Source organism: Lathamus discolor, chromosome 12 (assembly GCF_037157495.1).
Source record: "Lathamus discolor isolate bLatDis1 chromosome 12, bLatDis1.hap1, whole genome shotgun sequence".
NCBI lineage: Eukaryota > Metazoa > Chordata > Aves > Psittaciformes > Psittacidae > Lathamus > Lathamus discolor.
The window spans coordinates 4,279,364-4,306,260 of NC_088895.1; the positions used below are offsets into that span (position 1 = coordinate 4,279,364).

Genomic DNA, 26,897 nt, shown 5'->3' on the forward strand with positions numbered 1-26,897 from the left:
GAGTAAGTGAAGGGGGAACAGATGGATGACTAGGAAGATGCACACAGGGCTCTTTTTTCCCATGCAGGAAAAGGAACATGGGGAAAGAGAGCTTGTAATGTAAACCCATTGTGCCCTATGGCATTATCACACCATGCCTTATAGCTCTGCAGCTAGGCCATGGTTGTTACACCTCAGTCTCACTGAGACTCCCAAAGATTAACAAATGTTGGCTTTGGAGATAAAGAGTAAAATGTGTTCTCCTGGATGCAACTGAGTCCCACAAACAGTGGTGAGGAGACACTTGGGAAGTTACTCCAGTGTCTCAGTGAAAAGGTAGCCTTGCCCCCTTCTTGGCTCTGAGAGTTTTGGTGGTTCTGATTGTACTACTGAAAATATGGAAGGAGGCATCAAAGAAAAAAGCAGCTTCCTTCCCTGTAAAAATCACATTTTCTATTCTAATCATGTATTTACAGCAAAACCTACCAAATTAAAACATAAATGAGTATATATTTGAAACATTAAACCCAAGTATTCAAGTGAGGCCTTTCCCACTGAGATACTTGGGGGTTTGCACAAATAGCTGAAATCCAACCCTGTGAAAGCAGCATATAAATGACAATTACCTCAGATTTTTCACACTCCTGTGTGCCTTTTGGGACTAAGCTCCCAATGCACAAATAATAATCAGTTTGGGGACTTACGTAGCTTGCTTTGCCCCAGTGACAGAAATAAAGGTGAACATTACAATAATAGCTCTCACGTTTCAAGGAGGGAAAGATGTTAATGTCATTCAGGCCAATAAAGCATTTAGCAGGCTCAGCAGGAAGAACAGTAAAATGGTAAAAGATTATTAAAAGAACCATATCTCTGTGTTTCTTTTGCCAAAAGCAATTTTGCCACCGTATTCAGGGATCTATACAGGCTCTCTGCTAGCACTTTTATCATAAATATATTTAGGCTTTTTCCCTTCTCTCTATGCTCCTTAAAAAGCCATATTACATTGGCTTTTCCCAGCAAATTGCTACGTTTCTTTTTTGTGTACATTTAATGGATATAATTCAGTAAATTGAAACATCAAAGGTAAAAATGGTGTTGATACAAGAAGTCAGGCCTTCCATTACGTTTACAGCACTATACTGTCCATTACTTTGGTTTTGCCCTAGTGTAATAAGCAGAATACAAACCAGTAAGTCTAAAACAAGAATAACATTCCTACTGGATACCCATTTATAACTTCACACAGTTGTTCTCAGTGTAAGTAATCAGTAATTCAGCTACTTTATTACATGTAGGGAGAAGGGATTACAGCAGAAGTTAATCAAGACAACTATTATTTACCAGTAAAATAGAATTCCATTAGATGAACCCTGTACGGATATTGGGGAATGCCAGGAACCCAGTTTTATATGATAGCTGTCACACAATGTTATCAGTCTGCTACTTCAGGAGAAGAAAACAATTTTAAAACCACCGTGCATAGAAGTTATATTAAAGTGTGTGCAAGAGAATGCAAAATAGTTGAAAATGTTTAAATAGTCTTTATTGAACTTGCTATTAAAATAAAATTGAAATCAGACTTCTTGTGATTACTGATTGATATATTCTTCCAGTCTGCACCCATACTGTTTTGTTAATGTAACATTGCTAGTGAGCTTGCTATTAAGCTGACCAGTTTATAGTGGTGTAAAGCTGTTTCTGTCTTGCCAATGAAGCACTGATTTTGAGGGGCCTCAACCACCATATTAATTACACCTAAGGAAAACCAAGTAATTCTGCAGGATAAAAAACACAAAACCAGACACTGCAAATGTGGGGGAAACAAGCAGCTGTCTTCAAAAGTTTCTCCTATCAGAATTACAGTTACCACATTAGTCACGGTGACTTGACAATCGAGTCATGGCCAAACAAATTGTTGCAATTAAGGAAATCAACATATACTGAGCACTAGTAATAGGTGAAAATGGGGATAGCAAAAGGAAAACCTCTTCTTTCCAAGAGTCATCCTCAAGGCAAAATCCCCGAGCACAATTCAGTTACAGGAGAATGTTGTCTGGATTATGGCATTGTACAATTTAGTTCTTGCTCTACTACCGGGACTACATCTTTTTAAAGTTTTGCAGCTTCCTCCCTTGGTCTCTGCTATTCTTACTTACTCAAAACTGCACATCATGGCATTTGTAATAATCTGGTAAGTATGATATTGCAGTCCTTAGTGCCAGGGTATAAAGTAGGGGTGCTGGCTAATTCACAATAGGAATCTCCTTCAGTCTGACCACTAGCAACTTATAACATCTAAGAAACACTGAAAAGCTCACTGTTTTTCCTGCACTGAAGAATTTGAAATACTTAACTGGAGTGCTGAATCATTCGCTAGCACAGTCTGGCAGGTTACAGTGAACGTAAAGATGGAAGCGTGCAAGTTTGCTTGTTTTGTTAATTGTCCAGGCTCCTCCAGTTTAAAATGGACAATTCTAATAGACCAGAAAGCCCTTCAGGATAAAGTGATAGAGAACATTTACCTCCTCCTCAGTATTTGAAAGGCTTCCATATTCAGCTAAGGATTTTCCACATGGCATCCAGTTGTAATGTTCAGTGAGGTCCTAACATACAAACAGATGTTCATTTCTGGTTTTATAGACTTCAAAGTTCACTGGTTTCAAGACAGGCTGTTCTAAAAGCCTCCACAGCTGAAAGTCTTCAAGGCAAACAGAAGCAACAGCATCAGAACTTCTGGGAGCATAAGGAACCTTTGAAACCACACAATACAGATACATCATTTGTTGCTATGTTTTCTTCTCTACAGTTTCCATTGACAAATATCACTGCTCTTTGTCTAAACTTAATGGTCTGTGTCCACACCCGCTCAAGCATTCTGCAGGTATCTTATATATCCTTACAGAACATAGATTTGACAATCTTTCGGGCAAGAGCAATGGTAATATTTTCCATCTTAGTTTAGGTAAAAGAAATCAGCCTGTCAAAGATAGGCAGAAATAAACACCACAGTATGACAGAATATCCTCTGTCACAAACTGCAGGAGCCCCACTATCTGTTTGGTTTGCAAAGTCCTTGAATTATAAGGACGTACCATGAAGAAACTCTATGTCATGGCTGGAAAGTGTAGTTACAACTGACAATTAGTGTTATCAGCCAGTCATGTTGGTGTGTCTACCTGGGTGGAGAGATGAGGAAAAACTGTAATAAAAAAATAAAATGCATGGAAACGGAATCAAAACATTGACAGGAATGCCAACAAAACCCCTCACCATTCTTTAAATGCTAACACACATCTTTAGAAGCTGACAATGTTCACATGAAAACTTCTTACATTAACCGTTTTTACATGGACTCCAAAATGTTCTTTTTAGCCACACAGTCTTCTGGATCCATCTGAGCCTTTCTGAACCCACTGTAGGGAGGTGAGCTGGTACTCGGCCGCCATCTGAAATGAAAGCTAACAGTTAACAACAGCCCTGGTTGGAGGGGCCCGCTTGCTGTGCCTGGAGGGAGGAAGGGGTCCAGTTTGCAAAGAAGCTTTGTCCTCCAGCTGCTGACTTAGCATGTTGTCACAGGAGCCTGGAGCACAGCTAGTGGTGCCCACAAAGGGAAAACAGGGGCCAAGGTCACTCTGCAGCATTGTCTTGAGACATCACCCAGTTTGGGGACAGTCCCACTGCTCTTAGCTTAGGCTTGATGGGTGTGTATCGAGAGGGACAGGAAACCTTTACTGAGACAACAGCTTTAAAAGAACAGGAATCATTTGCATGAGATGCTTGTGCGTCAAGTCCACATGTGCACATCAAGTTAAGAGAATAACGTAGCCACTCGAAGTGGATAAACTCACTCATGTATTTTCAGACAAAGAAAATTCAGAAATGACAATTTAGTCATAAGGACTCCCCGAGAACTGCACTGAAGAACTCCAGCTGAGCTAGCAAGCCAAAGGTGGGAGCAGAACCTTAAAGCAGGGCTGGTATCAAGAAGGGATGGAGGTAGATAATAAATGGGAACCACAAGCCTGGCCAAAGCACTCCTCAGAAGAAGCAGAGCGGGGACTTCCAGCATGAACCAACACTATTCCTTATCAGATGCTTGAATCATAAGCTCAGTGGGGCAAGTCCTGTAATCCCCCAAATTATGTGGGTACACTGCTTCTGCTCATCAACTGAGCAATAAACACAGCCAGTTATAATTGAGGTACTTGCATTTGCATATCAAGATACCCAGCAAGCCAAAGCCAGAAGTTAAAAAGTCATTTAACACTTGATGTTCTGCCACAGGATTCACCTGGAGCTCTGCAACATCCCCTGGGTCTTGGGACTATTCACATAGATGCGGTGGTCACACTTCTGTGCTGGGGGAATGCACAAAGCCCAGTGAAGCTGCCAGTGTGGCTTTCTCTCAGCCCAAAGCCTTTGGCAGGGGCTGAGACTGGCTGACCCTCACCCTTGCTAGAGCTTTGAGTGGGCTCTACCATCTTCCAAGGGCAGCACCTTCGCCTGAACCACAGGCAGCCAAAAGTGCTTTTTCGTTTTGGGTACACCACCTCTTTCCTTCCTTAAAACTAACAGGCCCACAAATAAGACACATTTCTCCACCCTCATTTTCCTCGTTTTCTTTCCACAGCTTACTTTTCCAAGCTGCCAACCTTCCATCCCTTCATTTTCCTCTCCTTCTCTCTTCTGCTTCCCTCCCTTTCCCCCTCCCCCTTTCTCTCTGCCTCTGTACTTTGTGAACTGCTGCGGCAGTGCTGAAGTCCAAAGTTCAGTAACTTGCTAAGTACACAGATAAATATGAACCTTGGAGAATTTACATTGCTCCAATGTAAACAGATAGCCAAGGGTCCCTTTATCAGCACTGGCTCAGGACAGTCGTGGGGGGTCTGAAGTGGCTCCATTTTGTATTTTGGGGGTTTTTGGGGGGTGTAGAGGCGGGAGGCTGCACTGTGCCCACTCTCCTGACGGTCAGGCGCGTCACCTCGGGAACATGGTGTAGGGAAGCTGGAAGCAGGATAACCCGAAATTCAAATCCAAGGGACACCAGCCTGAAGACCATGGTCTCGAAGCTGAGTCATCTTCAGGTGGAGCTGCTGGGAGCGCTGCTGGAGTCAGGACTAACCAAGGAGACCCTCATCAAGGCGCTGAGCGAAGTGGAACCCTACGCGCTCCAGAGTGAAAGTCAGCGCGCTATCAATGCCCTCCAGACAGAGAAAGGGGAACCCTGTCCAGACATCCCCAATGGAATGGGGGAGTCCAGGTTATCGGAAGATGAAACCTCTGATGACGGGGAGGAATTTACCCCTCCAATAATGAAGGAGCTGGAAAACTTGAGCCCTGAGGAGGCTGCTCACCAGAAGGCTGTGGTGGAAAGACTATTACAGTAAGGACAGATTTGCTGCTCCTCTTTGCCGCTTTCTTACACTCTCCCTCTAAATCTCTTTTCCTTTCCCCTTGCGCTCAATGTCCCTTGTATTCACAGTTGATCTAGCTGCATGGAGGCAGTCTTCATCCCTGCCGGGACTCACAACACCCCCACAATCTTTATAAATACTCAAACTTTCCTTTCATCTCACTTTAAATGCATGAAAGGAGCCCTGGAGCCGGAATGCGTATTTGATGTGCTTATATCATGAGGCTTCAGAATAGTCTGAAGCCTGAATAACTTGCATCTCTGTGACTGAATGGTAGGTTTTAGGATTTATATTTTTAAGAGGATTCCATCAGGAAAGGTCACTCTTAACTGGAGCTATATTTGCCTGAGTCTGTACAGTAAAGTCAAGTTGTGATGTTTCCCTGCTCTATTTAATGAAATTAATACTGTTCATTTCACTAGTTTTTGCAATAGATTATTGGCCAAAGACAAACCAAGAGAACTTGTTCTTGTCATTCAAGTGAGTGCAAAGCTCTCCTGACTTCAGTGGGGATTTGTCTTGTAGAAAGACCACACATGAAATACATGCAGAGGTTAAAACCCAAGCAGAACACTCTGCTTCTGCCATCCGCAGCCTGTCACAACTACAAAGTACATCCACAGCAACAATGACAGGTTTTACTGCCATGCAAATTTTCCTTTGCATCCAAGCATTTCTGAGATCAAAATACAATAAGCCTGAACCGATAAGCCTCACAACAGACTCGGAAAAACATTCACCAGGATTCCCATTTGGGATTCTTGCTAAGATCCAATTCCTATGGGTGACCTAAGAGGTTTGTCCAAGCAAGGATCAGGTCCATCCAACCCATCTATCACAACAGAATCAGATCCTTGCCTGTCTGTTTTGTGGGTACTTTGACATGATGAGCTGAAGACAACACCACGCAGTAACATCCTGCACTTAGAATCTGCACTAAACCCAAAATCCATCCAGAGAGTTTCTCAGGCTTTCTGACCACTCCCTTGCACGTGCAAAGGAAGTTAACAGAAAATGTAACAACAAGAAGCAAAATCCCACCACAAAAGGCCAGAGCTGTATGAACAGCACAAAGAGTTAGCATTCATTGCAAGCACTTAGGAGAAGAAAGCGCCCTGGCAGCCTGGGGGTTGATGGCTCTGCAGCAGTACCCAAGAGAGGAAAACCCACTGGATCAGCTCTTACCTGGGAGGGGAAAACATTCCCAAAATTTCCATCTTCCATCAGGCCCAGTATGCGTCTCATCTCTTCCCCACTCCCAGCTGTGTCACATCTTTTAGGCTCTTCTGTTCTCTTTACGACTTTTCCATTCTTTTTACATGTTTCCTTTCCCTCTTCACTTTTGTCTCCACTGCTATTCCTCCCATTTTGTCTTCTTCTTGGCTAATTCTCTCTCTCCCTTCCCCTCTTTTTCTTCCTCTCATCCTTGTCTCCTTCTCATCTTCCTGAGTCTGCGTACAGGTCTTGGGGTAGTCTGAGCCCAGTGGCACCGGGCGGGCCCTGGCTAGTTACTAATTATCCAATGGCTTTATTATTTCTCTTTTGTCTTATAAATTTATAGATGAAAAGACCCTGATAAGCTTTTTGATCATTAACTTCTGATGGTTTATCAGGTATCTCTCCACTAAGGAAGCCATGGAAGGTGAAGAGCAGCACCTGGCTTTGTAATGAATGGGTGAAGCGGGATTAAAGTGCCATCTGCTGTGATCTAAGAACAGATATGTGGATGAAGGGAATTCTTTCCTGCCACCCTCACCAGCATGAATCCTGGTTTCTGATTCTCCCTGCCTTTTTAGGAGCTTGCAGCCAGTCTTTCATGCGCTTACTACCAGCCTCACCACAACAGTCTTACCTCTCTTGCAAATCTGTGATAGTAATGCTTTCCGATGAACAGTCTCACACCTCTCTCTATATAGTCACTTGAGCGGCATTCCCATTTTACAAATGGGAACTGAGGTATAGAGAGATTCTATGAGCTATCTAAAACCCTAAGATAGCACAGAGAGGACTGGGCAAGAACAAGGATCTCCAAAGCCTTATACTGGGTCTTAATTGCAAAGCTTTAGACTGACACATCAGAGTTGTCTTTCCTCAGTCCCCCGTATCACAGGATAGAGCAATTCACTTCTGCAGCTGGGGACAGTATGAAGAGGCCAGAGGCCTCAGTTTCAGCAAGAAAAAATGAATATCCTTACGGAGGATTGTAACAGATCAAAATTAGTGAAGGCAAAATGAGAACAGTAGGAAGTCTGTATTGACAGGATTAAAATTTCTAGTCAAGTATTAGAGCAGCTGCATGTCTGAGAGCCTATTCAAAGCGTCTGATCCACTACCAGGGTTCAATAACTTGTAAGCAGTTGTTACCTACTAATAAACTTTGTTTGTTTCTTAAGAACAAACCTTTCCATTAGAGATGCCTAAAGGTAATGTCCTTAAAACAGCACTGTAAGCATTGTAAGGCAGGGAGAACAGTTTACAGATGAAAGGAAGGCAGGCAAGAATCTCCATACACAGGGATTCCCAGTAAATATTCATTGCTTATAAGCTATTTCAGCATCTACACTAGGATTTCAAATCCAGAAACCAGATGGAAGCACTTCTACCCTCAGGCAGAAGCCTCTTTTGGCATTATTAACAATTCCTGATCTAAGGCTGTAGACCACATTTTAACTCAGAGACTGACTTGTGGGCAGCTATTAGTGATACAAGAAAGTCTTCGTGGTAACTGCAGCCATTGCTTATAAGGTAGAAACAGGAAAGTGTCCATTGACAGGCTTTCCAGGAGGTGGGACGGACAAAAATGGCAACACCAAGAGACCAAGTACGTCCTTGCAGGACTATTAAAGTTGAAACCACAGTTTGGAAAGCACTGGTCAAAGCTGTATAAAACAGGATGTAGAGAAGATACTTCCCCATGACGGGATGAACCTGTGGGGATTGATTAGAGTTTGTCCCTACAGAACAAAACAATGCCAAAGGTAATTCAGCCAAAAGTTTCTCTAGTGAGGAATGCACAACATTTCTTGCTGTCCTTCAATCTGTCTCGCTGACCTTCCATAGATTTACACTTTGAATAAAAACATTCTTTCCCTATTGCTCCACACAGAAAACAAATTGCAGCTATGATAAAGAATAACTAACTCAGTAGGGAGATAGAGCTGTGTGGAGTAATCCCCTGATATTCCCCAGAGAGGCTACCTTGGGGGAAGGGACAGATCACACTATCACAGGTACAGCAAATGGAGAGAGGTAGAGCAGCAATCCACGTGTAGGGCAAGGGGTGAAATTCCATTAGGAAAGAGAGAAATTGAGATAAGCAACAGACTTCCCCTGGAGGCAGGGACAAAAGCATGTATTCCATGAGGAAAAAAAAAGAAAACAAAAGATAAAATGATAAAGGTTCAATCTTTTCCTGCCCTTAGAATGACTCTAGTTGGGGAATCTGGAGATGAAGCTGCCACACCCCTTTCATTTCCACATATAAAGCAAGATGAGGCAAACCAGGCCAAGTTCAATAGAAAAGAACCCTGATGGGATGGTCTTACCTTGCCTGCTCTCTGCCTAGCCCGGCTCCAGGCTGTGGACTGCCATCAATGAGGGTTGTCTAGCAGGCTCCACACGAAAGGGCCAGAGGATAGTCCTGAGTACTTCTCTGAACCTCTGCTTAAGCAAGGTCTGGTCCAAAGCAGCAGTTCAGAACCCACCTCAGGGAAATGAAGGTTTCTCTTGCCTGAGAATGTGAGAACAGGGAAGAAGAAAAGGAGAAACCGAGAGAATGAGGAAGAGGAGGGAAAAGATAGGAACAAAGGAAAAAGAGAAAAGTCAGGAAGAGTGAAGGAGGGAGAAGGTCCCTAGAATGTTACATCTCCAGCCCTCTGGAATGGGTTTTCTTTAATGCTAACAACTTGATATTTACTTTCCATTTAAATTTGAGATGTTGCTATAAATTATCAACCAGCCTCTTGCTCCCTTTGAGTTTATAACTAACTACCTGGGTTACTTATTGTTCAGGTAACAAAAGGGAGGTGAAAACGCCCTTAAAAAGTGACCTCAGAACTAAGAAAATGGGAAGCTGGTCTGGAAAGAGGACCCAGGCCCCTGTGATTGAGATGAGCCAGGGAGAGGGGCCACACTCAGATAGCAATAGGCAACTGACAGCAGGAGAGCAAGACTTACGAAGAGTTTAAAACTAACTGTGTGAGAAGAATTTGGAGACAGGTATTAGACCTTGGAGAACACGAAAGGAGTGGGGAGGCAGCTTGCATGTGGGGGGAAAGGGAAGCCAGCAGGTAGAGAATTGCCTTGGAAATAGAGAGTTTGAGCAAGGCAGACCCACTTCTGCAGTTCTGACTCACTGAACCAACTGAGACTTTAGTGCAACTACACACACGGAAACCAGGTTTAGGGAGAAATCCTGCCCTCTGACAGCCAGTCACAGTCTCACCGCTAGTGAAAGAGCGAAGGTTTCAACTTGTGATGTCTTAGTCAATGGTGAAAGCTCTGCAGGTGGAACTAGGTATGTGGGCAATAGTTCAGGCAAGGGTTCAGCTGACCAGCTGCCATCACTATGATGTAGCCTTGGGCCTAAAGGAATTGCCACGTTGATATTGCAGCCTGTGCTTTGACTATGTACAGAGTAGCTAGGATGTCATGCAACTGTCTTACAAAATCATGCTGTTCTAAGGTTCCCCTGCACTATTTTGCCTCACAAAGCTCCTTGCTTTGTCTCAAAAGACGACAGAAAAAACACAGGGCTTTAACCATTGTCAGAACAGACTCAAAAATACTTCCTGCCACAAAGAAGTGGGGATCTCAACAGGGGAGATGAAAGTAACTCATGATTGGGGTGCAGGAAGGAAATCAACATTTAACAGAGGTTTCCATCAGTGGCAACACAGTCCTCCCTCTTCCCATCTGAGCCAGAACTCAAATCTAAGAGACCAGAGATTCCAAGTGAGAGCCTTTTTTCCTTTGTATAGGAACTTGTGTAATGAATTCAGGATGCAGGTGCTGGCTCGGCTGTCACAAAGTGGGGAGATCGGTCCTTGGTTTGGACAGCAGGAGAAGAAAAAAGAATATCACCACAGCTAGGAAAGATAAGCATTTGTAAGCTCAGCTAATTTGAGGCTTTTGAAAGACAAAGATGGTTAAGGGAAGAAGCTAGAACATAGAAGCCTCTATAAGAAGCATCCCACCATAAAAAAGGAACAAGTGTTCCTATTTTAAGCAAGCAGGTTCTTCAGAAGGCTGTAACTGACACCATTTCTGTCACACTTTAACTGCAGCAGAGCTTGCTCCTTGGACTATCCAGCCACTGGGAGACAGCAGCAGGGGAACAGATAAGGGTGTTTGTACTGAGAGAACAGGTGTGGACTTTGTCCTCCTTATCACTTTGCAGCCTCCACTAACCTCCCGAGTCAACAAAGCAACGAGCAGTACAGCCATTGCCTGTACAGTTGGTGCTTGTTGTTGCTCAGACCTCTGTGTTCTTGTGACAGTTTCTGCACAACCCTAAGCATCTTCTTTTGCCCCATTGCTGCTTTGGTGCTGGTGTTGGATGTGTGTATTCCTACAGCATGCAAACCACTTCCAGCACACACTTCACACAGAAAGCACAGAAGGATGCTCTTTGTCAAAAGTGAACCAGAGGCTTTTAGGTAGAGCGGCTCCTGCACTGCTTAGATCTAGACTGCCAGGTTTCACACCTTTAGTTTTACTGTGATTTTCAGCTCTGGCAAAATCAATGCACACAGATAAAGTCACGGTCATGTTTTCTCTGTATTCCTTAGGAACCTTCATGGATACTCTAATCAGAGATCCTAAAAAGCAGAGATTCACATTTACTATGAAATCCCGAATCAGATTAGCTCCTCAAGTTTTGTGAGCAGGTCACAAATAGGTCTACTCCCTAAGCTGCTACCTCAAAGGAGGGTAGCAATTGTAGGAATTAACGGTTTGCCTGTTGTTCTTTATTGTATTATAAGCTATGAGTGGTTCTAGATGTGAATCAGTATGTTTGAGTAACGTAACAGATGTGCAAGAACATAATCCTGGATGGCTTGGTGTGTACATATGCATACATGGCTGTCATGTCACAGTATAATGAGAACCTGTTTTCTTCTCCTGAATCACTGCAAGGCAACCCAACCTGGACCAGAATTAGGGCATGAGCTGGGTTCAGCATAATATTACAACAAATCTGTCTTGGGAAATTAAGTACACCTGCCTTTAGGTGTACTTTAAAGCACCTGTGTTTTAAACAAAGGGGGATAGAGAAGAAAAGTCATGTAGGGAAATGGAAAAGTGTGGTCAATTCTGGAAAAGAGATCTGTACTCAGAAAACATCCAGCTGCATACTGAAATGCAACATCACTTCCCTCCTCGTACCATTTCTCACTAGCAGCAGAAGTGCTTTATATTCACATTACTTTCCAGCAGAGAGCTCCATTCAGTGCCCATGTCACAGCTCAGCACTTTCTGTCATTTACAGATGACAACTGCCTAGACAGAACAGCCCAAGAGCCCACATACAAATGAGCACAGACAGCACATACTATGATCATGTACTGGGAAGTTTCTTTGATAACCAAAGAGCTCCCTTCTAAGGGAAGATCCAAGTACCTACAGAGACAGTTTAAAGGAAGCTAGTGCTACCTCTTTTGCACTTCATCTCTAATACCACGTAGTTTTTACCCTGAATGCAGAGTCAAAACTGCACAAAGCACCACACTGAGGAACAGCTTTCCCTTACACAGCCACTCAGCACTCTGGCCTCACCAAGCGCAGTGGTGATGACTGCCATGCAAGGTGCATCTCAGGAGATAATAGCACACTTCCTTGGAACCCAGGTTTGCCAAGTGCAGGTCTTAGATCTCTCTCTCCTGAGAACTGTTTTCTGCTCCTTCCAGAGAGGATCCCTGGCGAGTAGCAAAGATGGTGAAATCCTACCTCCAGCAGCACAACATCCCTCAGCGTGAGGTGGTGGACACTACCGGTCTGAACCAGTCTCATCTCTCACAACACCTCAACAAGGGCACTCCCATGAAGACCCAAAAAAGGGCAGCCCTCTACACCTGGTATGTCCGCAAGCAGCGAGAGGTGGCCCAGCGTAAGTATGGAAACAACTGCTCTCCTGTCTCAGCTTCATAAAGGCCTCTGCTTTCCCTTGCTAATCCTTACTCCCTATTTTTGTCGAGGAAAAATGGAAAGAAAAGTCACTTTTAGAAGGAAGATTAGAGAATCCTAGGTCAGTGTTCAGAGGTGGGGTGCACCAAAACCACTCCCTCATCAAGCAGCCTGCAGCCACCCACCCCAGCCACCATTTTGCTAAAGAGCAGTAAACTAATACTCTCCATTTGCCATGAGAGTTCTACACCCATCTTCAGACTAAAGCAGTGCAGTGGACAAACGAGAGAGAATTTCTGCCCAAGAACTAAGCTTTTGCAACTCAGCTACAGCAACAGTTGCTCTAGTGGCAGAAAGCAGCAGGCTGCTATAGTCACTGTGAAAAACCACTATGAGCCGTCCCCTCATGCCTTCTAAGCCCCTTCCTTACAGGCACCCACTGGGACCCATACCTGCAGCATGCATTTCTATATTCATAAGCCTATCTGGAATCTGTCTTTCTTAATTTTGTAGTGGTGGGGTGCAAGTAAACTTGAGACATTTGGCTTTTGGAAGCAGGACTACAGTCATGGGTCATGACAACCCAGTGCAACACTACATGGGGGTGGGGAAGAGTGTCTGGAAAGCTGTCAGGAGGAAAAGGACCTGGGGCTGTTGGTCAACAGCCATCTGAATGTGAGCCAGCTTGTGCTCAGGTGGCCAAGAAGGCCAAAAAGCATCCTGGTTTGTATCAGAAACAAGTGTGTCCAGCAGGGCCAGGGAGGTGACCCTGTACTGGTGATGCTGCACCTCAAATACTGTGTTTTGGGCCCCTTACTACAAGGGCATTGAGCTGCTGCAGCGTGTCCAAAGAAGGGCAGCAAAGCTGGTGAAAGGTCTAGAGGACAAGTCCTCTTATGAGGACTGGCTGAGAGAACTGGGGTTGTTCAGCATGGAGAAAAGGACATGTAGATGTGGCACTTAGGGGCATGGTTTAGTGGTGGACTTGGTAGTGCTGGATTAATGGTTGGGCTCCATCTTAAAGGTCTTGGCCAACCTAAACAATTCTACGACTATGCTTACTCTAAACTCAGCTGCATTTGCCTTCACTACTCCAAGGTGTGAGCAGAAATGCAATGCATGCAAGAGAAAGGATGGGTAAATGGCCTGCTAGGAACATCTTAGCAGTTTTAGCAGATTATGGAACTTTATTTCCACCCCATTTCAATTTAACCCTCCATCTTGAATGAGATGTTTTTCAAGGGTAAGCTTCATTGGGCCTGACAGATACCTAAATAGATGGAACTATTGGAAACGCTTCCAGAAAGCAAATTCCCTTGTCCCTTTGTGCCTGCAGAATTCACACACGCTGGGCAGGGTATCCTGACAGAGGAGCCCATGGGAGATGACCTGCCCACCAAGAAGGGAAGAAGAAACCGCTTTAAGTGGGGTCCTGCTTCACAACAGATCCTGTTCCAAGCCTACGAGAGGCAGAAAAACCCCAGCAAAGAAGAGAGAGAGGCACTGGTGGAAGAATGCAACAGGTAAAGATAGGTGTCTGGCTTTGAGAAGGAGAGGCACAGCAGGCCCTCTCTCATCTTAGCATTTGCTAGTGCCCATGAGAGGCAGGCTAACGGTACAGCTGTGGATTTCACCACTGACACCAGCCACATCTGAATGAAATGCTACAGCTGAGCATTCACTGTCCACAAAGGACCTCATTGCGTTGCTATACCTGGCAGGCTCCTTCCACACAGTGTGCCAGACCACAGCCACTTTGGTGCTGCACACTTACTCTGTCTCTCTAAGCCTGGCTCAGCAAGGCTCTTCTTGTGCTTTTCCCCAACAGAGCAGAGTGTATTCAGAGAGGTGTTTCCCCTTCTCAGGCCCAGGGACTGGGCTCAAACCTGGTGACAGAGGTCAGAGTTTACAACTGGTTTGCCAACCGCAGGAAGGAGGAGGCTTTCCGGCACAAGCTGGCCATGGACACCTTCAGTGGACCACAGCCCACCTCTGCTCCCCCTCTAACTCCTCACAACTCTTCCTCCCTCCAGCCACCATCAGCTCTCTCACCCAGCAAGGTTCACGGTAAGAACCAACCAGCAGATGTGAAAGAGGAATGGGTGAACCTACCCAAACTCAAGTCACCAAAACTATCTCCCAAGTCCACCCTTTGAGGGGGTGAATCTACAGATAGAAAAAGCAGACTTGCTACAAGGGAAGAGCACTGGTGACAGAGAGATCATGTCTCCGAGTGAGGAGAGCAGGTAGATTAGCAAGGATAACAAAGTTCAGTAACAAAACTCAACCAAATCTCCTCACTTACTCCGTGCCATCCTGCACTCCGACCTGGCAGGCAGTAATCCCCTTTCAAGGGGTCATCCACTAGCTGCAGTCTCAAGTCAGCTTGGTATTCTTTCACTCATGTGTGGACCCTTTATTCTTTCCCATGTATACAAAGCACCATCAGACTGTGACTGAGTTCTCAGGCATCAGGAAAGATTGTTCTCCATCCAAAATGATCAGAGCTTTTTCAGCTTCTTAGGCCAGAGCTGGTAATTGCTCTCACTCTGGGAAGAGGTATCTCACTGAGGCTCTCCTCCCTGTGCCTGCATCCAGAAGGGTGTTTTCTAGTTAACCCTGTTTGTTCCCTGCAGCACACACAGCCATATCTTAAAGTCAGTATTTGAGGAAGCAGTTGTGCCAAATTACAGAGAAAAGCCAGGGCATGGTGATAAGAATGCCTGATCTCCTGGTTCTCCTATTACCCACCTTGTCTCTGCCTCAAGCATCTAAAGGCAAAAGCCTGCAAAGGAAACTGAATTTTGCACTTGCCAATGTTTCTCAGTTTCTCATTCGTGACAACCACTTTCCCTCCTGTTGTGATGCAGGAGTGAGGTACAACCAGCAGCCAGCAAGTGAGGCAGAGTCCTCCAGCAGCAACCACCATGCAAACAGCCCCATGGTGACCACCCAAACCATCCTTCATCAGGTTTCTCCCCCTGGACTGGAGCCCAGCCAGAACCTACTGAGCACAGACACTAAGCTGGTAAGTGATGTATACTTCAGTTCTGCTGACTGGAGGACCTCAGGTCCTTTGCCTGTGGTCACAATATGGACTATTCAGAAGTAGTTTTTCCTAGAATACTCTTAAAACCAGCTTTATATAGAGAATATTACGTAGCCACTTTGCACTGACCACGTAACACAAGCAGGCCTGAGATGCAGGTGCCCTCTAGACTGCTGGTGAGGGCAGTTATTAGGGCACAGGACAAGTACAGCCATTTCCTTATGATCAATCAGAACAGCCTATTCTGAAAAAACAGAGCTCAAGGTAGGACGTAATTTCCTTCTTCCCAGGAGACCCTGTTCTCCTTTCCCCAGTGATATTCTCATCTCCAGTTCTCATTTGAACTCTACACATCTCAAGAGAGTTGACCAAACACCAATGGAATTAACAAAACAGAGACCTGTACTTACATGTATCTTACCTGCAAAGATTAAGCAAACAGCTTGAACACAGCACATGTACTGGACAGCTAGACTGTAGCAATCTGTCTTCCCAAAGCAAGTTTCCTTTTGAGATTTGACTACACCTTTTCCCACATAATTAGCAATGAAGCACTAGAATCTACACAAGCGATCATTTTCAGTTTGCACACTTTCCTTTGCTTACAGGGAAAGGCTAGAAGTCAGCATTAGTGCATGCTGGCCTGAGCTAAAGTTAAGTTCACTATAAATTAATGTGATTTAAGTCTCATCAGTCACTCACTCTGATGGCTTTCTGGTCTCTTCCTGAAGACAACAAAAGTAAAGTCTTTCACAAGATGCTGAAAATCTTCTACAGCTGTCTTCCAACATTGGTATCAAGGTGACTTGTTCCACCGTTTAATCTGTTGGTCCTCACTCTTACTAAAGATTTCCTAAAGCTTTTTATCTGAGAGGAGAAAAAAAAGTATAAAATAAAGCACTGACCTTTATCAACCAAATTATCAGAATGGTTTTTGCTCTTCCACAGAACTACAACTACCGGTCTCTCAAAGGCCTTGCAAACTCAAAGTCCCATTAAAGGGCAGACACGGGTTACATGGCTCATTTTGGAGGCTGAGGAAACAGTCAAGTTAAATTACTCAGTGACTCAAGGACAGACTGAATCAGCAAAACGCACAAGCACAGAACAGTCCTGTTCTATCTAACAGGTACTCTTCCTCTCTAACAGCAGGGAGCTGCCAGGTAATGTGGCCTGAAGAACTTCCTACATGACAAAAAAGTCCAAGGAAGCTTTTCAGCAACTCCTTTCAAATCTCAGTCTGGAAGCTCCCTGCCCACTGAAACACTTGATGTGCGAAAGGAAAATCACAGGCATTTCTCAGAGGGAAAGGTGAACAAGAAGAGAACTCCTGGACTCTGTGCTGAACTCTGCACAGAATTACAAATTACCATGGAAAATTACCTGAGCCTTTTCATTTGAGCATCATCCTCTACCTTCGGTTATAAAGCAGAGGATAAACGGACCCTATAGAGAATGCAGAGGGACAAATCTAGTTCTTGTTTGTAAAATCCTTCCCATTCTTAACTGTGAAAGAACTAAACCAGGAAGGACTTACTCTTAGTTTTCCATCAGCTGACCTTTGCTAGTTAACTGATGAGCACAGGGAAACTGCACGCAAGCAAATGTGAAGTCTTTCTAATTCACAAGGGGTCAGGGCAGGCAGGCAGAGGGAGAAGGACATGTACCCCAGCTTTGGGACCCAGCCTGCTGCTGATGGCATTTCCATGGTTCCCCTTTCACACAGGTCTCAGCTCCTGGAGGAACTCTCCCTCCTGTCAGCACCCTGACTGCCCTGCACAGCCTAGAGCAAAATCCACACCCTCTGAGCCAGCAAACTCAGAACCTGATCATGGCATCGCTGCCAGGTGTTATGGCAATTGGAGCTGGCGAGACCTCATCCCTAGCACCAGCGTTCACCAACACAGGTGCCTCAACCCTGGTGATAGGTGAGTAGTGCTCTGTAATGCCTCTGCTTATCAGGGTTCAAATAAAGAGCTACCTTTAACTTACACAATTACCTGCCTCATTTTCAGAGACAAAGCTACTAAGCTGGCATTGATGTGCACCTGGGGTAACTGTCACAAATACTAAGGCTCTTCAGCAGCACTACTTGCAAGTACCAATGGAATTAAGGGACAGATGTTCCTTATTCATGTTAGAATTAAGTTACAGACAAACCCATGTGGGACTTTTGCAATTTATTCCTATGTCAATGTTCTGTTTTGCTGTTCTGCATCTTCCCAAATATAAATGTAATACTTCCTTAGAACTATGAGAATTGAAGCATGTTCATCGTGCTTGAAAGACAAAGCATCCTGTTGTACTTCCTGCAAAGAGCAGCGCATGCCTCTGGAATCCACAGCATTAATTACTCTTATCTTTTTAATTCTATTTTTCACTATGACAGCTTTTCTGGACCTGTAGCAGATTTCTTTTCATTCCAAGACAAGTCTACTGCCAAAGCACATCTCGTTAGATAAAGCCAAATAAAATGTATACTCTCCTCTTATACTTTGTTCCCAGGAAGAAAGAGGCCTTCTTTGATTCCAAGGTGGCAGCTGTGAACTAATTTCCACCTCCTCATTTATACCCAAAATTATGATATAGATTCTAATTCTGTGCAAGAAAGGAAAAACTGGAGATTCCCACAGGGTGGAAATGCCTCAGTGCTGGAGAGATTTGCCGAGTTACAGGAACAGGGTCTGGACAGTTGTGGGAAATAAGCAGTAATGTGTGAAACCTTTTACCTCTTTCTCACTGGTCCAAATTCCGTAATTGGGCAGACCAAATAAAATGAGTTTAAACTCCACTCCATGTGCCAGGACAGCTACAGCATAGTGTTCTCTGTTGCCAACAGCTTCATAAAGAGAATAAAATGAACTGGACATTGAGATGATGCTATCAGTTTACTTTGGGCGAGGTATCCCCAGTGGAACTCCCTATCAGGTTATCACTAAACTGGTAAAAGTGACCTATACTGGTACACAAGGATGTGTACAGGAACAAACACTGGAAATCAGAGGTGGTTTTATCGCACCTGTCTGCATCGTACATTTTGCACACTCACTTTGTTTTCAGATGCATGAAATCTGTTCTCAATCACTGATAACAAACAGAACACCTGAAAAGCAGGATCTGAAATCATCCCGTGACAATAGGCCTGCCACAATGACTAGTTCACATTACCCTCCCTTGCCACACTCCTCCCACAGTATGTGACCCTATTGTCATCAGTCCTTGTTTTTCAGGCCTGGCCTCAACCCAGCCCCAGAGTGTACCTGTAATAAACAGCATGGGGAGCAGCCTCACTACCCTGCAGCCTGTCCAGTTCTCCCAGCAGCTGCACCCATCCTACCAGCAGCCCCTCATGCAGCAAGTCCAGAGCCACATCAACCAGAGCCCCTTCATGGCTACCATGGCCCAGATACAGAACCCTCACGGTAAGAATGTGAGCTCATCTGCTCAAGCAACCAAAAAAATTCACTGTTCTGGAGCATTTGCTGGGTTCCTTGGGCTTGCAGTACTCTACTTTCCTCCTCTATTATTGCTGCTCTAATGATGACATTTTTCTATTGCATTCATCTCCCCATCCCTCCACTCCCTTTGTTTTGGAGACAAAAGAGCAGGTCCACATGCACGAGGAGAACAACTCAGCCAAACTAGCCTCATGAAAAGCTCCAGCATCCAAATGATCTTGTTTTCTTTCATGCACAGCTCTCTATGGCCCCAAGTCTGAAGTGGCCCAATACACACATACAGGCCTCTTGCCACAAACCATGGTGATAACAGATACAGCCAATCTCAGCGCCCTGACTAACCTGACACCAGCCAAACAGGTAACAGCCTTTAGCACATGCCTTTGTTCTCCCACCTTAGAACTGTACCAGTCTGCAGGTAGCTCCTTGCTTGTCAGAGATGTTTTGGGTGTGTGGTCTATGCCATCCCAGTGGGATAATCTTTCTTATCTCCTTATCTTACTGGTACCAGCAGCAATACTGGAGGCATTAGAGTAAGCCCTTCACTGCATCACCAAGAAGGACTTAATCTCCTTGGAAGCAGCACCTGCTCACTCTCCTCTCCTGCTTATTAGAACAGATGTAGAAAGTGGGCACTTAACTTCCTTTTCTCTAGGCATTCACACCTGAGTCGGAGACCCATACAGAGTCTGGGATGCACACACCAGTGTCACAGGCTCCAACAATACATTTACAGAACCAAGACACAACCATCCAGCATCTTCAGCCAGGCCCTCGCCTCACCTCAAGCCCTGCTGGTAAGAGCAGCAGCCACTATCTTAACTCATGTATTGCTTAGTTTCTTCCACCAACACTGTAAAAATCCAGTTAGAAAAAGGTAACTGGGGCTTCATGATTCAATTAGAGGGCTCTAACAGTGTCTTGGGGGTGTGCAAATGCTGGTACAAGGAAAAGATTCAGAGCGCAGTCTGTGTAAGGCCAGAGTGGAAATGGGACCATTCTTCAAAATCTAGAGAGGAAACTAACCTCAAATACATTGACAAAAGCAGTGTCCATGAATATCCAGTCCTGTGGGCCTATTTTAGGGCTGAAAAGCCCAAGAACCCCTCATAGAGACTCCAGTTGGAGCTTCCCAGTTCTAAGAGAAGAACTAGGACATGAACAATTCTCTAGAACCCCCAACACTGAGCTCCCTGAAGGCTGCTGCCCTTAGTATTTTCAGGCTAGCTGTGGACTGAAGCTAGGTACAGAGCAGCACACAAAATGGAAGGAGTTATGTCCCTATGACAGGAGAGTTCAGTCATGCTGGAAACGCGAGTGTGCACACATAAGGGGACTGCAGTGAGAATCTGAACTTAACTTCTCCCTGTGCCTTTGACAGTGTCCTCCAGCAGCCTGGTGCTGTACCAAAGCTCTGACTCCACCAACAGCCACAGTCAGCTGCTGCCATCCACTCACAATGTCATTGAGACCTTCATCTCCACACAGATGGCATCCTCCACTCAGTAATCATGACAACTAGCTCAAGGGTGACTGCCATGACCAACCTGTCAGGTCCAGCTCCAACTGTGTTTGCCATCACTGTCATCACTGCCTTCCACGGGAAGGAAAGGCTGTTGCACTCAGCTGACCTCCAGCCCGTACTGCCTCATACAAATCATTTATTCAGCTGCCTCCAGAAGAGAAGATATCCCAGGCTCAAGACAGAAGCCATGGAAAGATGATGCTGGCACTAAAATCCACTGCCTCCCAAAAAACCAAGCAAACCCAAACCCCAACAGCCAACCTAAAATGACGAGCCATCCTGCCCCAGAAGGAATCAAGAAAGGGATCTGAATGCAATATATGGCAAAAATGCCGAAGCATGGAAGGGACTTTCATTGTGCTCAGCCTTCATCAAGCTGGATCTGTACAAACCTGCCAAGACCAGACTAAGCCATGCAGGGAAGAGCGAAGCTGAGCTGCCAAAGAAGAGATGCTCTAAGGAAGCACCAGTGGGAACTATGAGAAATAATAGTATCTTGGAGGCAAGAGTGAGAGAACCTGGTTCCTGACATTGCAACGAAAATCATCACAAAACAGGTTCAGGAATGGCTTGGCACAAACCTGTCAGTATTGGATCACTGAGTACAAGCTACAAATCCTTTAATTAACTACAGAAATACCAAACATTCTCAGTTAAAAATGACCTGCTCTAAAATCATGCTATCCTAGTGGAAATGGCTTGGTTATTTTTGATATAGCTCTGCTTTGTTTTAAATGCAGAAATTAAAGTTTAACAGCAGCAAGGAGATTCCAGTTCTTTGCATTACCCATATGGACTCTCATGTGTCTTGCTGAATGAGCCAAGTGTGGCATTCTCCACCGGTTCCTGACACTGCATTCATGTCCACATGCTCCACAAAGAGCAACGATTCCTTCAGTTGTTCTCTATAGAGATGTCAGCTTCACTTTAAAGAACACAGTTCATTCTTAGCTTCTCTGTAGGCTATATTCTATAGTTCTTGATATGCAAATAATTACCATGGACTTTAAGAGTCTTACTTGCACTAAGTTAAGGTTTTTAGCTCTATGGATCTACTCGTGTAATTCCTCTTCTAATTATTATTCTCTATTTACTCTCAACGTTCACATCACTAACACGCGAGTAGCCAGACATGAACAAAACCCTCAATTAATGTTTTTGTCTTTGTGACCAAACCAGAGTTTCAACTGTAAAATGAATGAAAACCCCTCATGGCCAGAATGGGCTCAAGACTCTTAAAAGGTTAAGAGAATTTCCAAAGAAAAAGCCCAGCAGTGAACTTTTCAGGTATCATAACTGGAAATCTCAACATTGCAGCTGTCCATTACAGTTATTATTGGTAAGAGCCTCTTCTAGATATCATCAGCCATCAAAGACTCCTTTCAGTAACTAGAGGATGACGAATTTCATCCTAGAATCATTTCCTAGTCTCCCATGTGCGTCAGTTGCAAATGCGTAAAACTTACAGTTAGCTTAAAAGTAATCACCATAAAGCAAGTCAAAAGGTAATGTTTAGACCACTATGCATTTGAAAACCCAGGTGGTAGCTTCAGTATACTGACGTTTTAACTGCCCACAAGGCAAGTGACTTCTGCTGGCACATTCAGTTAGATTACAAGCCAATTTTCTACTTAGCTTTGCCATTTTTGGATGCCAGCTGTGTTTTCTTGAGTAAAAAACCAGGAAGAATCTTACAGTAGGAAAGAAAACATCTTGGGTTTTCCTATGCCCAAAGAGCAACTTCTATTCCAATTTCTCTAACCTTGCTTTCTGGTCTCCTGAATAGGGCCAGCAAGTTAGAGCTACTGAAACCCAACAATCTTAAAAGCAGAAGTATATTTATCCAATAGCAGGTCACTTCCTGAAATACCAGAAATGAAGGATAAACACTCTAACAGCCATACTCAACACTACAACACTACCAAACCCCACTGTATTTCAGACAGACAGAAGCCATAACCAGTTAAAATAAAGACTGAAACACAGCGACTTTTAACTTAGGCTTAAGTCCTTCCTATAGCACTTTCATAGCATTGATCACCAAGCAACTACAGAGGCATCTTCAGCCACCTTTGTCTCCACTAGGGGAGCCATCTGAATACAGCAAAAAAGCCACTATTGTACAAAACCTGCCAAATTAAGTAATAATGTATTAGAATTTAATAACAACAAATGCCATGGAAAAAACTATACATGAAAAGACATTTCAACAGACACAACTGGAACAGAACTATTCCTATAGGTGAAATAAATTCACTGCACACTCTGCTCATAGGCAGGGCACCGTGGAGAGGTGCAGATTACGGAAGGATTAGTGACGTGGCAGGTTTCAACAAGATTGTTATGATGATCACAGGAGGAAAAATAAGGGGGCCCTGATACATGACAGGATGTTTCTGATAAATCAGTCTCCCACAGGCTGGAGCTATTCTTAGCAGGCATCTAGGAGGAGGCAAAGAGAAAAAGGAGTTGATCACCTGTTGCCATGTAAACCAAATTCAATTCATCATTTGATTTCTCCAGGACACAAGGTTTGATTTCATAATGTGAAGGAACAGACCATGAGTGATGCAGCTATGATTATAGCTCTCTGTCACACAAGTCTGTGCACAGTACCGAATCCTTTTACACTAGTTCTGCGTAAGCAGCAGCACAGGTAACTGCTGTGCAAAGAGAACAACGTTCCCTTCTCCAAGGGATACCAACCACGTAGGAGGTTACTCAATTAGACTCCCAGGCCACTGAACTTTTAGAACAGAACCTTTGCCAATTCATTTTCCCTCATCTGCAGCAACTCTTGTCAGGGGTTTTTCCCAGCATCCTTCATCCATCACATTCACCTGCCGCTTCCAGAGCAAAAGCCTCATTCTTTCTTTCTCTTCTTCTTTTTCTTCTTCACAGCTCCTGGCAACACCGAGTTCTCTGGGTGACTGCAGTCCTGTCTCTCATGCTGTCCATTTGCAGCCATCAACTGTGGCAAACCTTTGCAGATCTCATCACACTCTGCTGGGTCTATTATTGTCTCCTGAATATTGTTCTCTCCCCTAATTTTCATTTTCTTCTTCTTCTTTTTTTTCTGGCTGTGCTCGACATAACCCAGACTCTGATCCTGGCTGGAATCCTGGCACAGTGCAGGAAAAGCACTTTGCTTCATAATGTCTGTGGCTGACACAGCAGCCTCTTGGTACCTTTGCCACTCTTGGTCACTGTCCATCTCACTGGAAAGGCAGCAAAAGGAAAGGAAGTTACATTAAACTTTTGCCTTGAATTCAACCAAAGCAGACAGAATAATCTGAGAACACCTGATAAACACCCAGTGGCTCTGGGACTCCAATAGCTAGTTATCACTGAACCAGTCTGAAGGCTGACATGTTCTTTACACATACTAGGAGGGGAAAGGACATGCCCCACAAACACTTCTAGATCCCCAGCACTAAAAAGAAACAAACAAAAAGAATCTGCCCTAGTCAAATGGAACAGTCAAATACACACTTCTCGAGCTCTTCAGCTTCCTATTCCCTTGTGAGAGTCCCAGCTGCCTCTGAAATGTGGGCTGCAATTGTACTTCAGGAGCAAAGGAGCGGACACCACCTCACCTGGAGCTAGATGGCTGTCTCCTCCTTGCTGCAGGGCAAGGCTCTGATTTCCCACAGTCTCCTGGGACAGAGGAGGAGAAGAGGCGAAACCCTAGAATATGCAAAGGGGAGTTTTACCCACAACATAAAACAGAAGTGAAAGGAGTCATCAGCAATCTCCCTGGGAAGCCTCGCTGCTGCTATTGTAATGCCATAGTGTTTGACAGCAATTACTTGGGACTATCTGGGAGGACGTAGGGCACAGAGATCAGAGCTTCAAAGTAACACAAACATCAACAGGAATTCTTCTCCTGCAAATGCTTATTAGGCAGATGTGCGTACAACCACCAATGGACAGGATCTGTCTCACTTATTTAACTAACAAGGTCACAAAACAGCCACAATGGCTGTGACTAAACTCACCATCATCTGCAGAGTCAGACTGTTGCCCAGACATTTGTGAGGGTCCTGACGAGTCTTTCAGGACAGTGATGAAACTAAACAGAAAACCCCAGTTAGGCCTTGGACAGGTTTGTGCAAACTGAGCTAAAGTTGGGTATTTCCAGGAAACAGGCCTATAGGGAGGTGTTACACAGCATCTTACTTTTTAATTAGGAAGCGAAGCTGACCCAGCTCCCTGCTTTCAGGGCAGATCATTCCTTCTCTCCTGAGCAACACATGCCACAGGAATGACTTAAGAGCAGCGTTTCTAAAGCCAACATTAAACACCAGGAATTCTAGTTCTCCAGGCCCATGCTGACACAGTAAAGACAGTGGCAGCCCAGTCTGAGGCATACTGCCAGCATAACCCTGACTGAGGGACTGGTTTAGGTAATAAGAATAAATTGACGATTCTCACACCAGCCTTTACATGATGCAAATGCTAAGGCACCCAAATTCTGCCTTTTCCTCTCTAAAAGACACTCACTGCAGAGGCAGAGACAGGCAGTAGGAGTCTTCTACCATGGGGGGTGCAGCACATGGGCCAGGTTAGTGCACAGAATATTGGAAATTTGCATTAAATACAAGAATTAAGAAGAAAATAAAGAGTTTCTCCTCAATATCCAGGCTGCACTCAGATCTTTAATTTCCTGGGTTTAGCACACAAAACCATCAGTATAGTGGGCCCATGGATCATGGTCGCTCAGTGTCACATGCCAATACCTGTCTAGCATTGCTCCCAGTTTCTTTGCTACATGTGCCCTGAACTCTGGTGTTGTCTGTAGCTCATTTCCATCCTCTTCATGGCCGTTCAACTCATGCCTGTTTAAAGTAAGAATAATGATTATCTCTTTCAAGGCAAAGAACATCTGGTGCTCTCACCCAAACAGGAGATAAGGGATGGAAAATTTCCTACCCTCTAGTAATTAATTCATATGTGATAGAGGAGACTGCTAAGAAAGATGGGAAATAGCTCAGTAGTAACAGTTCCATTTCCAAGAGAGCTAAACATTATTTACCCATCTCTATCACAGTTGGATGACTTTTCTAATTGAAAGAGCCAACAAAAGCAAATGAATCATATCAGGACATCCCTTCTCTTGCATGTAGTTCCTGTGTATGTTGCCATAATTCATACAACTACGAACCCTCTCCCGGGTTTTGTTAAGCTGCCTGGCTGAAAGGCTTTGAAACTGAGCTTACAGAAGTTCTGCAGACTTAGGACAGCAGCACTTCCATTCCAAGGCTCCTGGTTCAGCGGCTGCTTTCCAGCTGACGAGTGCTTGCCTTTGCAAGTGCAATGTTTCCTAAAGAAAAGCATCTTTTGTACCTGTAACTGTTCTAATTCCTCCATGCGACGCTTGCGGAGTTGGGAGATTTCTGACAGCTGGAACTAATGCTGTAACTGACAGCAGTTCTATATCCCCCTGCTATTAACAACTATTAAGATTCAAGCACAATTTCAGATTCTGGTTGGACTAATTCCCAAAACAGCACTAAGTATTCCAAGGTGTTAACTGTAAGAAGCACAAATACAACACAGGTTAACTTTTTCTGCAGTGAAACATAAGCCTGAAAGCAGGAGTAAAAATACCTTAGGCTAGGCTGCGCAGGCTGTTGCTGTAACCGATCCCTTTTAAAGCCACCTGGCAAAGGAAGAAGTAAAGGCAAGTTTAAAAGACCAGGGGCCAAGACCTCTTTAAACCCCTTTCTGGCACATGTGGCTTTACAGCACAAACACCACTGCGGTAAAACACCGTGGCAAAGGGAAACTTCCCACCGGCCGGGCTGTAGCAGGCATCTTGCCGGGAAGGGGCTGGGGCTCTGCCCCGGCAGGAGGCCGCGCAGGGCCGGGCCGGGCCCTCTTTTGAGGGCCCCTCTCGGCTCCCTCGTGCGCTGGCGGTTTCGGCACAGCAGCAGAGGTGCCCCGCTTGACCACTGCTCCCCCGGCACAACGCCGGGGCAGGAGGAGCTGCGGAGGGGGGCCCGGCCCTGACAGGCGGGGAAGGGAAGGGAAGGGAAGGGAAGGAGGGCAGGACACGCCGGCGGGACAGCAGAGCTCCGCTGGCCGCCAGCCCTCACCACCGCGCGGCTCCGCCCGCACCGACGCCGCCGCCTGCGCGGCGCAGTCCCAAGCGGCCTCCCGGAACCGCGCCGCCGCCTCGCCGCTGCTCTCCGAGTCCGAATCCGTATCCAGGCCCAAACCACCCCTGGGCGCCGCCATCTTGAAGGCGCGACGGGCGCGGGGCACGCTGGGTGCCGTAGTTTGGCCGCGGGGCACGCTGGGGGCTGTAGTCCATCGGGGCAGCGTCCGACAAGATGTCTGCGGCC

General features: G+C 45.1%; 2 protein-coding genes across 12 annotated transcripts; one reads left to right on the forward strand and one right to left on the reverse strand.

Moving 5' to 3' along the window:
- Positions 1 to 1,241: 1,241 nt before the first annotated feature.
- On the reverse strand, positions 1,242 to 26,894 carry C12H12orf43 (chromosome 12 C12orf43 homolog). 11 transcript variants are annotated; one of them, XR_010615591.1, is made up of 9 exons: positions 26,671 to 26,894; positions 26,161 to 26,212; positions 25,290 to 25,388; positions 24,549 to 24,622; positions 24,147 to 24,237; positions 23,391 to 23,768; positions 8,939 to 9,123; positions 3,312 to 3,425; positions 1,242 to 2,677 (listed from the first exon to the last, which is right to left on the reverse strand). XR_010615591.1 is itself a non-coding variant. In XM_065692606.1 (7 exons), the coding sequence occupies exons 1-6, from the start codon at positions 26,864 to 26,866 to the stop codon at positions 23,414 to 23,416; spliced, it is 867 nt and encodes a 288-aa protein (XP_065548678.1). In that variant the 5' UTR covers positions 26,867 to 26,894; the 3' UTR covers positions 1,242 to 3,425; positions 23,391 to 23,413. The 11 variants fall into 11 exon arrangements, 5 of the variants coding, with proteins under 5 accessions (XP_065548678.1, XP_065548679.1, XP_065548677.1 ...); XR_010615589.1 differs by having other exon boundaries at positions 1,242 to 2,729; XR_010615587.1 differs by having other exon boundaries at positions 1,242 to 3,155.
- On the forward strand, positions 4,773 to 25,188 carry HNF1A (HNF1 homeobox A). Its single transcript, XM_065692604.1, has 10 exons — positions 4,773 to 5,362; positions 12,302 to 12,501; positions 13,855 to 14,041; positions 14,347 to 14,585; positions 15,389 to 15,546; positions 17,294 to 17,495; positions 18,798 to 18,989; positions 19,264 to 19,385; positions 19,681 to 19,822; positions 20,407 to 25,188. The coding sequence occupies exons 1-10, from the start codon at positions 5,037 to 5,039 to the stop codon at positions 20,532 to 20,534; spliced, it is 1,896 nt and encodes a 631-aa protein (XP_065548676.1). The 5' UTR covers positions 4,773 to 5,036; the 3' UTR covers positions 20,535 to 25,188.
- Positions 26,895 to 26,897: the final 3 nt, after the last annotated feature.

Bases quoted from the DNA above. Each gene is read 5' to 3' on its own strand.
- HNF1A (XM_065692604.1), top strand. From the start codon at position 5,037: ATGGTCTCGAAGCTGAGTCATCTTCAGGTGGAGCTGCTGGGAGCGCTG. The intron at 5,363-12,301 runs GTAAGGACAGAT...TGCTCCTTCCAG, and splicing joins GTGGTGGAAAGACTATTACA to AGAGGATCCCTGGCGAGTAG. The intron at 14,586-15,388 runs GTAAGAACCAAC...GTTGTGATGCAG, and splicing joins CTCACCCAGCAAGGTTCACG to GAGTGAGGTACAACCAGCAG.
- C12H12orf43 (XM_065692606.1), bottom strand. From the start codon at position 26,866: ATGGACTACAGCCCCCAGCGTGCCCCGCGGCCAAACTACGGCACCCAG. The intron at 26,213-26,670 runs GTGCGGGCGGAG...TTCCTTTGCCAG, and splicing joins CCGCGCAGGCGGCGGCGTCG to GTGGCTTTAAAAGGGATCGG. The intron at 24,238-24,548 runs GTGAGTTTAGTC...TGCATATTCTAG, and splicing joins GTCTGACTCTGCAGATGATG to GGTTTCGCCTCTTCTCCTCC.